The sequence below is a fragment of the Dromiciops gliroides genome, chromosome 2 (assembly GCF_019393635.1).
Source record: "Dromiciops gliroides isolate mDroGli1 chromosome 2, mDroGli1.pri, whole genome shotgun sequence".
Taxonomy (NCBI): Eukaryota; Metazoa; Chordata; class Mammalia; order Microbiotheria; family Microbiotheriidae; genus Dromiciops; species Dromiciops gliroides.
Window position 1 is genome coordinate 396,377,734 of NC_057862.1, and position 15,443 is coordinate 396,393,176.

Here is a 15,443-nt window from a genome sequence, read left to right on the forward strand (position 1 = left end):
CTTTGGGGTGGGGAAGTATCATTTTACAGAAATTCAGTCACAAAGACAGAGCTTTAAAAGACCTTAGAGATCATCTCACCCAACCCCCCTCACTTTACAGATGAGGAAAATTAGGCTCAAGAGAGAGAAGTGACTTGCGTAAGATCACAGGTAGTATCAGAGCTTGTTGTCATGCTCAAGTTGAAGTACGATTATTACTGAATTATTTTCGAATTCTAGAATCATGCATTTCTAGACTATGGTCCCTTTGCCCTATAAAGGCTTTCTCGAACTCCTGCTTGTTTGTCCTTGGGGACACCAGAGGGAGCTGATAATCCACAGGCCTAAGGAACCCTAATTGACAAGTTTTGGGTGGTATGGGGTAGGCTCATTCAACGGTCCCTATACACAATGGGTAAGACTACTCAGATCAATTAAAGACCAGACTGGGCCCATTAGCTCTTGTATAACCTGAAAGGGTTTAGCTGGCTTACTAAAAACCCTTACAGGAAAGAACCCAAGAGGAAGATGAATCTGGTTCCTAGCCTGACTTGATTTCTGTCCCCTGCCTATAGGGTGAACTCCAGGGCTGGTCGGGGAGCTGTGAATCCCTATGTCCCTGAGAACACAGGACCCTAAAAGCCAGGATCACTGGGCCGAGGGCTTGTTCACTAAAATATACCAAAGGCCCGGAGGACTCCTTTATCTCCCTGACCTACAGCTAGTGGGTGTATAAGAGTAAAAAGGGACAATGTTTGTGTGTGTGCAGTGAGAACATCTCACTGGTGATGAAGTGGCATAGGAAAAGGCAGCAACCATGACTGGGCCTGGACATGAGCTCCCAGAAAGGGGGCCTGGGAAGCCCCCTACTCCTTCCAGAACCCTCACACAGTCTTGGGGCTTTTCTGTATTTTCTTTTACACGTGGAACAGCGTTAGCGACAGGACAGGGAGGATATGGGACTATTCACAGGGGGCATGGAGTGAGCATGAGGTTTTAAGGAAATTGGGGGGAGGATATGTGTGAGGAGAGCCATAGAGGACCACATTCTTCCTATGTCAGTGGCAGCCTTGACCCTTCTGCTGCCCCATAAAGGATGATGGTGTCTTGTTCCTGGGGCTGGGGCCAGGGTCAGGTCAAGAAGAGAGGCCTGAACCCCCCCCAGCTCAACAGCCCTCTTTTCCACAGCCTGCTAAGTTGGGTTTGCCTCTCGGCTGGTGCTCTGCTCCCGGCCAGAATCACGGTCCTTGGCCTCCGAGGAAGAGGAAGTGCTCCCTGAGCTGGAGCCATGGTTTCGGCCAGACTGCCGGTAGGCCGTGGTCAGCTCCTGCAGCCTTGCTGGCGTTGGCTCCCACTTGGCAAAGCCGGGATCGTTCTGCAGAAACAGCACGGCCGTGTTGTGTACTGCCTTGTAATAGAGCTCTTCCCTGTAAGGCAAATGGGTCGCTCAGTGACAGCAGCTCCAGGTCTCCCTGCCACTCCTCAGTGCCAGCTCTTCCCTCTGTCCCAGCCCCACCAATGACACCCACTTCTTGCAGATGTGCTGGGAACCACTTCGATACTCGTGCTCAAAGGCAGGCAGCACCAGCTGGTGGCGCTTAAAACGGCTCCGCTCCATTCGGGTTAGTGCTGGTGTGGGGGGGTCCCGCCACTCCGGGATGAAAACAATGAAGGACAGGGGCTCTGGGGAGCTCTCCAACAGCTTCTGCAAAAGGCCAAGGGGGAGGTGGCGCTGAGACTCCTAGGTGACTCATGAACACACCTCCCCCAGCCCCTCAGCTCCCCCATGAGGCCACAAACCTCAAAGTGAGACACCATAGCATCCATCAACTCCTCGCAGAATGGGGGGTTTGCCTCAAAGGAGCCACTCAGTGGGGAGAAGTCCAGGCAGGGCCTGAGAGCAGGGGAGGGAGGCCCATCAGAAGTCAGTCAACCTACCAAGAGCCGGTACCACCTATGTATATAGCTAAAGAGCTGCTACGTACTGTAGGGGAGGCAGAGAAGGCCACATCAAATCATCCTCCTAAAGCCTTCCCAAACTGTTGGTAGGATCTGTCTGACACTTAGATCTAATCACTTCTTTTCTTAGAAAGAGGGGAAGTCACTTGGCACTAATTTACTACTTGGTTATTATCTTCCCCACCAAAAGTGAGAATTATGAGGAAGTTAAAGATCTATAAAAGTAAAAGATCTGATGGGCAGCAGATACATAACACATTAGCGGAACGTTATGCCTATCCACAGAGCAGGTTTGATAAAACTTTCTCTTCAACAATAACCAGACCAAAGAAATGACATCCTCTGGGGAGAGCTAGAAGACTGTACTAACAGCTAAGAGCCAGCCCCTCTGATTTCAGAGCTATGTATAGCCTACCCACCGCCCACCAGCAGCCAGGACCTCACCCTCGGGAACCAAAGTAGCCATCGGTGTCTGGGAAGGCAGAGCAGTACTGACGGAAGTAGCAGTTGAGGGGGGAGGCAAAACATTCGAAGCTGACGCCAAAGAGTCGGTGCAGAGCTTCAAAGACATGGACTGGGAGTGAGCCCTGCAGGCCTGTCCCCTCATATAGTCCCACTCCAAACATCATCTGCAGGAGTAGCCAAGAAAGCCATAATCACCAGGAGGGAGGAATCACCACATTTCTTCCTCCCCACCCTTGGACTCAGCCCATTCTTAAGGGTTAGTCATGCCTCCCCCTCAGAACCACCCATCCCACTTTCCATCAGCTGTTAGCCTACCATGACATAGCATGCCACAGCTGTACCCTAAACACTCTATACCTGATAACGTCGGAGAAGACACCAGACTCGGGGCAGGAATCTCTCAAAAGCTGAATCATCGATGCAACTGTAGCGATAGAGGAGCCACTGTCAGAAGACAGAGAGTTGGGCATTAGCAGAAGGCTCATGGGGGCTCCTTGCTCAGAGGAAGGAGATCCTTCCATATCAAGAATTCAATAGCTGTATTGTGTGCTGGGGACAGGGAGACAGTCTAACACTAATTCATCTGGGTTTCTGTCCATGTGAAGTTTCCGGTCTGGTAAAGGCCTTATGACACACCTAACCATAATATGTAATTTTACCTAAGGGCAGCAGAGGTATCAAATAATCATTTACATGGTATGTTACGGTTTACAAAGCAGTTTCCTCAAAATAACTGTGAAGATGAAAGATATATTGTGTAAGCATTATCCCCATTTCAGAGATGAAGAAACTAGGCATAAGGCTCCCAAAAAGTGAAATGATCTGGCTAGTCACCAATTTAGTGGCCATGAGTGCTGAAGCTTGGGTCTGAACCCGGGTTTCCTGACTCTAAATCCTAGGCTCCACCATCACGCTGCCTCGTCTGCACTGTGATGTGCAAGCACGTGCCATTTCACTGCCCAATCGAGTTCTTTGGGGAGTTCTGGGGTCTTGATCTAGGCAGACAGCTCCTTATGTTCCCTCTGAGACTACTGACTCCTCCTAACACTCCCACTTTCCTTTCTGGCTTAGTTCCTACATCCCACCACTAATCCTTGATGCTTCTGCTCTCACCAGTTTGCTGAAGAAGTTACGACTGACTTTGACCATCTCCCCCTTGTAGCGCACGCAGGCCACGTTGTTCTCCATGTGCATCTCCACACTAGGCAGGGGAGGTGAGGGCACGGCCAGCCGTACCGGGTAGCAGTAGACCAGTCGCTGCTCCACTTCTGCTGCCTCTGCCTCCTCTGAGGGAAGTGGGCGGGGTGAGGGCCCTGGCCTGGGGTGGCCCCCCCCTGCTCCACTCCAGCCCATGCTCAACTCAGGTCAGGGAGCACCTTGAGGGGACTTACTGAGGAAGACTGGCAGGGGACAGGCAGAGCTATACCTAGGGGGTTGCAGACCTAGGTCATAATTATATTATAATTATTATAATAGCAATAATAACAACTCCTATGTAGATAGCACTTTCAGGCTTAATGCAAAATGATCACAGTATCCTCATCTGCCAAAAAAAGGAAACTGAAGCTCTGAGAATCTGTGACTTCTCCAAAGTCATGAATGAGTAAATGCCAGAGCCATGATTTGAAGGACTCTTGATGACAAGTCTGCCACTCCTTCCAGGACACCAGCACACCAACCATGTGCTGCAGAGCCCCCCTGAGCCCAGGCTCCATGAAGATACAGGTGAAATCAGGTGAGAATAAATCCCAAAGGGAGAGAATAAGAAATCACCAAGACTGGCTCTGTTGGTGGGGGTGTCTGGGAGCCATTTGTCCATAAAGCAATGAAGGAGGCTTAATTGAGGCAATGGTTCCTAGTCATCTGTCTCATTACAGTTGTTCCTGGTATATGCACCTGGCTCTCAGGTCTGCTCATGTCACCTCTTTAGCTCCTGTGGACTGCCTCCTGGAGGTAACCACCCCATGCGATGTGCCCTGGAATGCCTCATATGGAGATGAAGAAAGATGGCATCGATGTCCCCTTCAACTAGCAGGAGGAGTTAACAAGTGCTGTCCCCTTGCCAAGCCCCTACCTCTTTTAACATGGGTTCAAATCCAGGTTCTTCCACTTACTTCCTATACTACCTTGGGCAAGTCACAACCTCTGGGTCTCAGTTTCCACATCCATACAAACATGGGGTTGGACTAAGTGACCTCTTTAGTTCTTTCCATCTCTAAAGGCCCATAATGCTAACATGCAATTTCTTTTCCTCTCCTCCCTGCTATGGATTGAGAAGAGCTGGTAGTCATGTAATTGTAGACCCTCTACCCAAAGGCCCAGTTAGTGTTTCCATGATTACAATTACTCCTTCCCTCCCAGAATTAATTCATGCTCCTAGAGGGATTCCTAGAGTCCATCCTCCACCCCAAAGCTCCCCAACCATCTTCCCTGATGGTCACCCCCATACCCGGGATGTTGTTCTCCTTGAGGATGGCGAGATGCTTCTCCCGGATTCGTTTGACGTACTCCAGGGAAATGTGGTAGATCTTGCTACATATACCCTCCACTGAGTCTTTTGCCGCAGCTGACACATGGGGGCCACACTGCTTTCTTAAGTGCTCCAGACGGTCCTGCAGCAGACATGCCCTGTAGATGCAGCCCCGCCTCCCCTGGGAAGCCCCCAGCCCTCTCAACCCTCCTTTCCAAGGACCAGAACAGCAGCCACCACTCACCATATAGTCATCCTTCGAAGCTGAGTGGTCCTTCCGTAACCAGCTGAAAGTATCTTCCACATTCCACTTCACTACCTTCCTGCTATCTGGGGATGCGCTCCTACAGAACATGCAATGTGAAGGGCAGCAATTCAGTGCACTCAGGCAGCACCAGGACCAGGCCAAACGGGAGGCATTGGTTCCACTGGCCTTCCTCTTCTCCTCCCTGCCCCCCATCTTTCCTCACAAGCTTTGTGCAGGCAATAGCTCTCTCCATATTTCTACAATACTGTAAAACTTAGAAAGTATTATTCTCAGGAGCAGCTAGGTGGCATGGTGGTTAGAGCACCAGCCCTGTATTCAGGAGGACCTGAGTTCAAGACACTTGACACTTACTAGCTGTGTGATGCTGGGCAAGTCACTTAACCCTCATTGCCCCGCCCAAAAAAAAGTATTACTCTTATACTTCTTCTTAGGTCATATAAATATCTCCATTTCATAGATGAAGAACCTGAGGCTCAGAGACTAAATAATTGCCCCAGGGTCATAGAATTCATGTGTACGTGAGAAGAGACTCAAACTCAAGTCTCCTGACTCAAAGCCTGGTACTTGCTCAGGAGCTGAGGAAGGCACGGCCTCTCTGAGCCTGTGATAGAGCTCCACAGAGAGAATCAGGAGCTCTGGCCTCCACAGGTACACCTGGGCAACCCTTTCTCCCAGGATCCCTATCTGTCCATTCATAACCCTGCCCCCTCCTTCAGCCTTGGTGCCTAGTATCTCTGCCAACACCCCCAAACATAAGAGAACCCACTGAGTATAACAGTAGGATGTATATATAGGATGGACTTTAGAGACTCCTACCACCCAACACCCATTTCATTCCTGGAGAAGTATTTCTGGCTTCATGGCCTGGAAAGGGGAAGTTTCCAACCTGGACTCAATGAGTCGCTTGGCAGCTTCTGCATATTTGAAGAGCAACCGCTTGGCTTCTTCCCGGAACTTGATTCGGGATAATCTGGATCAAGAAGCATCAGCTATCAGGGAACTTAATGTCAGGTTACCCCCAAAATGAGTAAGCTGTGCCCTAGAAAAGTCCCATAGCCCATCTGGACTGGGTAGAGGAGTACCTGATGGGAATGTCGTTCATGATTTCTCGAAACATGGAAGGAGACACAACTGGCTCACAATTGCTGGGTAACAAAGGGTCAGGCCCTTTATCCACCACCTTACGCTCAAGCATCCAGCGATTAAAGGACTCCCTTGGGGGCTCAATGCCTGAAAGAGAGGCCAATATGAGCAATCAAGAGGAGATTGGAGAACAAAAAGGAATACGAGACCTTAGGCATTCTGGGCAGTCCCAGAAGTGACCTTGAAAGGATCACAGATAAGGAACCAGGAGGGACCTTAGAGAAAATATAGTAACTTCATTTTATAGATGAGGAAAATGAGACCCTGACAAGTGGCTTGTCCAAGATCATAGTTAGTGACTAGACTGAGATTTGAAACCAGATCCCATGCTTCCAAATCCAATGTTCCTTCTACTTCTACCACACTACATCTCTAGAGACAGCGACAATGACAAAGAGGGTGGGTGCTCCCCAAATTAAAGTACCCTGGATTCTATCTCAATTTAAAGCAAGAGGTCAGAGGGGAAACGCCCTGCATGTATCTGCTCCTGATAACTGAAGTCCTCAGCTCCAGCCTTGGCTCTTTCCTAAGACAGATAAAGGCAAGAAAGAAAAGCTGGAAGAAGACCAATAAGCAAAGGAGAGGCTTGGTGGCCCAGCCTTACCTTCCCGCTGCTGGCACAGCTCCCGGTAATGTTGGCGAAGCTTTAAAATGAGCTGGGAGCGGAGCAGCTCCACCTCAGGGTGTGGGGGCAGGACCTCAGACGGCCCCCGCTGCTTGATCACAGCATTTGTCTGGATGTCCAGGTCCCAGTACACCCTTAGGACATGAGACGGTAGCCAATAAATAAAGTAAGGAAAGAAGAAGAGCTTCCATTCTCCAGCTTTCCAAGAGAAACACCCAACCCAGTAATCCCCATCAGCCTCTGAATCAATGACCCAATCCCAAATGAGCCAGCCAGTAACTCAACTGATCCTTCTTGGCCTCCAATACCCACAGTGAGGTGAAAAGGACTCACTCAGTGGGCCGAAGGAGAGCCACTTGCTGTTTGTCTTCAGGGGATGTGCCCCATAACTTCATAGTCGGTGTCCCAGGAACACTAGGGGAGCTGGGCACAGACTGGGCGGAAGGAGTCCCTGGAACTTCAACCTAAAGAGGGGAATAATAAAAGTCATGATGCTTGCCAAGACCACCAAGTTCTTGACAATAAGGCACTCATGAATGTGACTTCCTATAGAAAAACTACACCACTCTTCCTATCACTAACATATCACTAATCAAACTTCTTGACTAAGTCCTGCCGATAATACTTCACAGGACTACAACACTTTATCTAGGGTCTTCAAATACATTATATCACTTGACTCTCAATAACAGTGCTGTGAGGGAAGGAAGGCATGAATGATTATCCTTCTATTACAGAAGGGATGAAGTTCCCCTTTACAGTGAAGATCAGAGATTTAGGGATCAGAGAGAAAACAGAATTGAGAGATAATTTAATACAACCCTTCCTCTTACAGATGAGAAAAACAGGCTAAGACAGGAGAAATGATGTGCCCTGGTTCACAGAGAGAGTAAAAGAACTGAACTAAGATTTGAAGACAGATCTAACCCCAAATGTGGACCTTTTTCCATTACAACATGCTATGTAACTTGTCCCAAGGTTCAGTGTCAAAGTCAAGTTCAGATTCAGGTCTTCTGCTTCCTTGTCTAGGCCTCTTTTCATTGTATACATGCCTTCAGGCCTATCTGACCTTATTCCAGGTTGTTCTCATTAGCAGGACACACACCTTAGGCTTCTTTACGATGTTGCCACTGGGCTGCTCCTCTGAAAGCCTCCTTTTCCTGGGCTTGTTCTCCACTGGTGTTTCCACCACTCCAGCGTCTGGGGGCAGCGGAGCCGCATTCAGCCCCAAGGGGTCCGACTGGGGGTGGGGGCCAGACCAGCAGAGTTATAACTGGCAATACCGGCTCCCAGACAACACAGAGCCTATTTACCGCCCTGCCCCATGCCCATCTCCCACCCACTGAATACCAAATAGCAAGTCCACCCTTTAGCAGCACACCCTTGGCAATGTCAGAAGCACAATGCCAACCAGCCTGTCCGAGCTAAGAAAGAAAGGACGTCTCCCTCAAAAGGAGGGCACCAACATCCTCTACTCTTCTCAGAAAGCAGTCCTAAACAAAGCACTTACAATGACATCATGCTGACCCAGGACTGGCATCTCCCACAGTGACTGGTTGGTAAAGCGATTGAAGTAGTAAGGGCGATTTTCTCGTTTGCTCCAACACTTCTCCCAGCCAGCCTGTACCAGCTCATCTGGAAACCAAAGCCAGAATCAAGGCAATCCAGCAATTCAATGTAATGGGCATTTATTAAATATCAACTATGTGATGGGAGAAATATGAAATTTAGATTAAATAAAGTCCAACTTTTCAATCTACAGTCTAGTAGACCGAAACAGAAATTCATGTTATAGGCAATAACAATAAATGTATTAGATAAGTGAAAAAGGGACTGTGAGGTCCAATGGGGAAAGTTGTTTAGAGAAAGAGGACATCAGAAGTTCTCTGGAGGAGGTGGCATATGAGTCAGTCGTTAAAGGATATATAAGAATTTAATAGGTGAAGAGTGTAAAGAAAGGGATTCTGGGAGTAACAATAGGGTGAGCAAAGGCATGGAAACAGGTAAGGTCAGGGCATAGTCAAAGGACAGACCAGGCCAGTTTTGTTGGAATGTAAAATGCAACAAAAAAATTAAATACAGCTGAAAAAATGGGGTAGTGCTAGATTATAGAAAGCCTTGAATGCTAGGCAAAGAAATCTGAATTTTACTTAGTAGCACAATCCCACATGGAACACAAACCAAGAAGTTCCTCTCCCAAGATGCCTGAACCTCTTTCATATAGCGCATCATTGTTCCCCTATACCTGGAAGGTCTTGTACCAGTCGGATGGGCCTGGGGGAACTAGGCTGGCTTTGATTGGAGGTGCCCGGGGAGTGACTCAACAGAGATGCTTCCTCTCTAGGACTGCCGTGGTTCTCATTGGCCATCTCTCAGCAACAGCATGAGACCTATCACAGAGTGAGTGATCAAGTCAGAAGCAAAAATGCCCACTCCATTTTCACCCTTTCCATGCAAAATCCAGAAAGAAAAGTAGAAACTGTCTACTAAAATACTAAAAGCTATTTCCAGAAAACCTCCTCACTACCCATTCTAGAGAAAGAATACATTCCTTGTCTTTACACCATCCTACCACACTACTCTAAAGTTCAACATAAGGAGGCAAAGGACAGAAGTCTATACTTAACTCTTTCAGCTCAAAAACTTTAGGGTGAAGTCATTGAACTTACTTAATTTTTATACAAAAATGAGGGGGGGCAGGGGGGGGGTGTAGGGCACACAATGTGTAGCCAGCACAAGTGGAGTTCAGGAGAGATAAGCTTAATTTGTTCATTCCCTAAGATGGGAAACGTTTTGTACTTAACTAATAAGCTGTAAGGTAGTGTTGTTAAATGCAAATAGCACTGGGCTGGGAGTCAGGTGATATGAGCACTAGGTGAGTGATTCTAGGCTAATTTAGTTCTCAGGTGTTGGCTCTTCAACTGTAAAACATGGGGGGGGGGGGGGTAGGGTTAGCAGGCTCTAAAATTGCTCCAAGTCATAGGCTCCAGAGACAGGAAGGGACCCTGCGCTAAACCGAGACTGTGAAACCTCAGGGTCTGGGGCCAGAGGACTAGGGGATGACAAGCTCCATTTCTCTCACCCTCTGGGGTCTGCAGCATTAGCACGAAAAGAAGGCACCTTCGGGCCTTCACCAAGCCCTGCTTCTCTGGATTCACTGCACGATTCCCCCAGGGATGGCCAGAGGCAAAGGCTAGGTACGGTTGGGTACTGGTGGGTTGGCTGGGTGGACAGGTCAGCAGTGGCTTGGGCAAAGTACCAGGGGCATCGTCAGACCTGCAGCTGAGTAGCACAAGAAATACAAGGTCACGGGCAGGGCGAGGCTGGGGAGCGGGCAATAATAAAGCCAAAGGAACGAGAGGGCACGGAGATAAGAAACACCGGGCCGTGGGGGAGGGGCCCCGGGCCGGAGAAACCAGCATGAACAATGCAAGGCGGGCGGGCGATGCCCCCGAATCAAAGGGGTGGGCGGCGCAGCCCGGGACAGCCGAGAGGCGGAGGGAGGAGGCTCCCAGCCGCAGGATTCCAAATCCTCCAGCGGGCGCTCTAGAGCCAGCGGAGTGCGCAAGCGCGGCGATCGCTCTGGGCAGGCAGGAGGGGAGAAGGGGAAAGGAGAGGGGAGGGGCGACTTCGGGCGCGCGCTCTCCCCCCTCCTCCCTTTTTTGCCTCCTCCCTCTCAATCCCCCTCCCTACCTCCCTCTCCAGCTCTGGGCGGTCGGGTGCGCGCACGCCGCCCCATCTCCCGGGCTCCGCCCCCCGCCCTGCCGCGCGCTCCCGCCCCCGGGCTGAGGAGACTCGGGAGTCGCAGCCCAGCACAAAGGCGGCGACGACGGAGAAGGCGGCGGCAGCAGTGGGATAGGGTTCCCCTAGGCCGTTACCCTCCGGGCCTCTGGTTCTTGGGCCTTCCCTTCCCAGCTTCAGCCGCCCGCCCGAGGGCCTAAGATGGCGGCGGCGGTGGTGACAACGACTGGGCTGAGCTGCGGCCCCGGGCGGGAAGCGCCTGGAGGAGCCACCGTCATCTGACCGCTGATCCCAGGACTCCAGCGCGGCTCGCGGCAGGACCGCGGCCTCCAGGGGCCCTTACCTGCCCGGAGCGGACTCGGGGGGACGCGACTACACACTCTCCTTAGCCGCCCGTTTGGCCGCCTCCGCCTCGCCCTCCCCAGCGCCGCCGCCGCCATCTTGTGTCCCGGCCGGGGAGGGAGGGTGCCGTTGCGCATGCGCAGGCACCGCCTTCGAGGGGCCTCGTAGTCGTCGCGCCGCCATCTTGAGTGTGGCGAGACCGACTACTGGGGGGTGGGGTGGAGTTCAGGGAGAAGGCTCCTGGAACTGTAGTCCTGAAGGTCGCCTTCAGTTTGACCGGCCACTCCACCCGCAGAAAAGGGCTTTGGGGTTGCCTGCATGGACCCCGGCCTTGGAGTCAAGAGACTTGGGCCACTTTGTACATTTGGCACTTCACCTCTGAACTAGAGGGGCTGACCGTAATCGCACCCTTGTATCCCATGTAGTGAAAACACTGTAGGAGAGGGAGCTGGTAAGGGCATTGAGCCTTTAATGACGGTAGTCAGCGTTTAGATAACATACCATCCTCTGTGCCAGGCACTGCAGAAGCTCTTTACAATTATTACATTTGACCCACACGACCCTGGAAGAGAAGTGCTACCCCATAATAGGTTAAGTGACTTACTTGAAGAGTCATGCAACTAGGAAGTGTCCAAGGTCCGATTTGAACTGCAGTCGGGGTGCTTTCTCTACTTGACTACCTAACCCAATGCCCTTCCTTAATGAGACCTCAGGAATTAGTTTTGTTGGTGGAGCCTTCTGTACTTTCGATTTCAAAGTGTCATGGGGGAAATGGTCCTAGGAATTCCTCTTTAAAGAATTACACCCTCTCACATACAAATCTGCTTAAAATAAAATATTTTATTTAGGTGCCAGAGAAAGGAAACCTAGAGAAAAGTGCTTGGACTTTTCTCATGGGGAGAAGCCATGGCACAGAGATGTGGTTCTCTGAGCTACCTATCTCCCTGAACGGGGGAAAAACTTTTATAGAGGACAGATGGTGGAGGGACTGATGGGGGCGATCATCTGACTAGAAAGTTCCCTTTGGGAGGGGAAAACTTGAGTGAAGGCTTGAATGAAAGGACTTCTAGAGTTATCTCTGTCCCCTTGGTGCCACTCAGGCAGCAGCCACACCTGAGCAGGCAGGGGAAACTGGCTTCTTTAGGTGTGTCTATTCTTTGATTTAGCTTCTTAAGGAGGTTCCCTGAGTTCCTCCAGAAAACTTCTGAGGTACCCCAGGCCCATAACAAAAGAAATAGGGGCACATCAGTAAACTTCCTGGCTGCATTCTACTCAGTTTACCTAGGACATGAGGGATGAGCTGCCACTTTGGGCAAGTCGCTTTATTTCTCTGGAACTGTTTCCTCAGCTGTAAAAGAGAATAACACTTGCATCACCTACCTCTAGGAAGTATTCTTAAGCATTGTAACACTTTAGAAATGGAGCTGTTATGATTATCAAATGAGATGATTGTAAAAGGCTTTGGGGATCTAAAAGTATTGTGTGAATGTTAGCCATCATGATGATGATGAAGAAGAAATTGACCCAAAGAGGCAAATGGCTTGCCCACCATTATGTGGCAGCTGTGTGAGAATCTGAGTTTTGTATTGACAAAATAAAACTTAGACCTCCTGTTTTCCAAAGCTAAGGCCCAGCAAGCAAGCTGTGTCCTGAGCTTGGCAGGAAAACAATCTTTTTCAATCACCCTCTGGATGATCTCACTCTCTGGTTTAGTCGAATAATTCACCAGGTGTTCTCTGATCACAGACAGACACTGGACAAACTTGGAAAAATCCTGCAATGAACTTGTCACATGCTTGCTGCTCCCTCATCAGGGCTATAACTCACTGAGCAGCCACTAATATAAGTATTGAGATCTCCCCACACTACCTTGGGTCCCCCCAACTAGGGGCAGCCTCCTCCCCCCTACATTTTTCTGTAGCTCCTCCTTGATGGCAAGCCTTTTTCCTCTCTCTAAAAATAAAACTCTCATTCTTGACTCGCCTGCTCTGGCCACTCACAGGTTAGAGGCTAGTTCTAACCAGTTGACAGTACTACTATTAAGTCCAAAAGCTCTTTCCACTCCCATAGCTCTCTATTCCCTACCCTCAGGTAGTTTAAAATCTAGACATCAGAGCATAGTGGGAAGAACATACTTCAGAATCAGATGTGTATTCTCTCTTAACTTTAGCAATCTTAGGCAAATAACCATTCTAGGCTTTAGTTCCTCTGTTCTAAATTGAAGGGGTTGGACTCCATGGTCTCCAAGGCCCATATGGTTCTAAGGTTAAAGAGAAACCATGACTGAAAGTTGCAAAAACTGAATAAGGCCAGATAGAGCCTAAGTCAATCTTCCCTACTTCTCCAGGAAAACTATCTGGAGGAGATTGGGCAGAAATGGCTCCACTTCTATGCTGTACCTCTTGATTCTCCCATAGGTACATGATATTGCAGATGACAGGTGCTGCCTTCTTGGGTTATCAGTGTAGTACTGATTCCTCTCTCCCCTCCCCCCAACTATTTCCCAGGAAAACTACCCCCTCAAGAGCTGCTGAAATGAGCAGGGCAAGTTTGCTGTTTGCTTTCTATTAGGGCTTTGCTGAGTGGTGGCCAACTAAATAGAAGGTGGTATCAAAAGGCTGGCTCCTATGAGGATTGCTTGTCTGTGTTGTCACATTCTGTACTCTCAGGGCCCTCCATTTTTTTTTTTTTTTTGCTGGAAAGATACCATTTCATACTAATTCCATACACTTGTATAGTTCTTCCTACATGTCTGACCGGTTGTTAGTCTCTTTTTCAGGATCATTGTCCAAATCCTGCTGGTAGCTTCAGGTTTTCAAAGCTTTGTCCTAGGCCCTCCTCTTTCTCTACACTCTAGACCAGAACTTCTTAAACTTTCCACCCACAATCCCTTTTCTCCCAAGAAATTTTTATGCAATCCCAAGTATATAGGTATATAAAATAGATATACAAATCAAACATTCACTGCCAAATTTTTCACTACCCCCACATTCAGTTATACAACCCCATATGGGGTAGTGATCCACAGTTTAAGAAGCTTTGCTCTAGATGATTGCATCTTCACCCATAGGTTCAACTATCCCTACAGAGAAGACTCCCAGTTCTATATATGAATCCCTAGGCATCTCAGACTCTAAAAGTCTAAATGAAAACTTATTTTTCCCTCAAGCCTACTTCTCTTCCAAACTTTCTGCTGAGAGCACTTAGTCTTTCCAGTTTCACAGTTACCCAACCTCAGAATCATCCTTGAATCCTATAATATATTTCAGAGCATTTCAATGCTCATCTAAGTTGTAATAACCACTCTGTGATATAGGTAAGTAAGGTAAGGGTTAATTATCCCCATTTTCCAGTTATACATCTCTTTGATGTATATTGATGATACCATTTCTTGTGCACAATTTTTTTTATTAGTAATGTTGCAGGAAAGCAGCATGATATAGTACACAGAGGGAATGGCCTAAAAGTCAAGAAGACCTCAGTTTAAATCCTGACTGAAGGGCAGCTAGGTGTCACAGTGGATAGAGCACTGGCCCTGGATTCAGGAGGACCTGAGTTCAAATCTGGCCTCAGACACTTAACACTTACTAGCTGTGTGACCCTGGGCAAGTCACTTAACCCCAATTGCCTCACAAAAAAAAAAAAATCCTGACTGATTCTAATTGTATAACCTTGAGCAAGTCATTTAACCTCCAAATGTCTCTGTTAACTCCCAAGAACTTAGGCACTAGATCCTTTTGGAGGAGATGACTGTAGAGGTGGAGCCAAAGTTGGTACAAGTAGAAATAACGAAGGATTGTTTCAGAGAAAACCGGGAAGACTTTTATGAACTAATGGTACAGAGTAAAGTGAATAGAAAATAATTTAAACAGTAAAGACGAAGCATTGAAAGAGCTGAAAGCTCTGATGAACACAATGATCACCTGACAGAAATGATAGTGCAAAATAACACTTTTTTGGATATGTCCAATTCAGGTATTTGTTTTGCTTGATGATACATACTTAGTATAAGAAGTTTTTTTCTCTTCAAGGTAGAGAGCTAAAAAGTGAGAGGGAGGTTAAAAAAATTGTATTCATTGAAAAAAATTAATTTAAAAAATGCTTGTTAATCGATTCAAGTGCTTTCCAATCCACTCACATTGGTCTACCAGTTGTCCGAAGCACAAGAGACAGCTTGCATGTCATTGTGCCTTTGAACAGATAATACCCCATGTTCTGAGCCAGGCCTGTTAGTCCAACCCAGTCATTGAGGTTTAGGGGTTAAAATGCAATAAGGAAGGGAAGCTAGGTGGCGCAGTGGATAGAGCACTGGCCCTGGATTCAGGAGGACCTGAGTTCAAATCAGACCTCAGACACTTGATACTTATTAGCTGTGTGACCCTGAGCAAGTCAATTAACCCTCATTGCCCCACCAAAAAAACCCCAAACAAACAAAATATTAAAAAGGGGGC

The 15,443-nt window shown here is 48.4% G+C and overlaps 1 protein-coding gene across 1 annotated transcript; it reads right to left on the reverse strand.

Moving 5' to 3' along the window:
• Position 1: 1 nt before the first annotated feature.
• Positions 2-11,144, reverse strand: PCIF1 (phosphorylated CTD interacting factor 1). The gene is made up of 17 exons (XM_043982874.1): positions 10,994-11,144; positions 9,992-10,191; positions 9,155-9,299; positions 8,420-8,544; positions 8,015-8,149; positions 7,243-7,373; positions 6,889-7,043; positions 6,224-6,371; positions 6,028-6,111; positions 5,118-5,217; positions 4,853-5,015; positions 3,517-3,689; positions 2,761-2,847; positions 2,383-2,567; positions 1,780-1,873; positions 1,509-1,684; positions 2-1,406 (listed from the first exon to the last, which is right to left on the reverse strand). Exons 3-17 carry the CDS (start codon positions 9,276-9,278, stop codon positions 1,172-1,174), a joined length of 2,115 nt encoding a protein of 704 aa, XP_043838809.1. The 5' UTR covers positions 9,279-9,299; positions 9,992-10,191; positions 10,994-11,144; the 3' UTR covers positions 2-1,171.
• Positions 11,145-15,443: the final 4,299 nt, after the last annotated feature.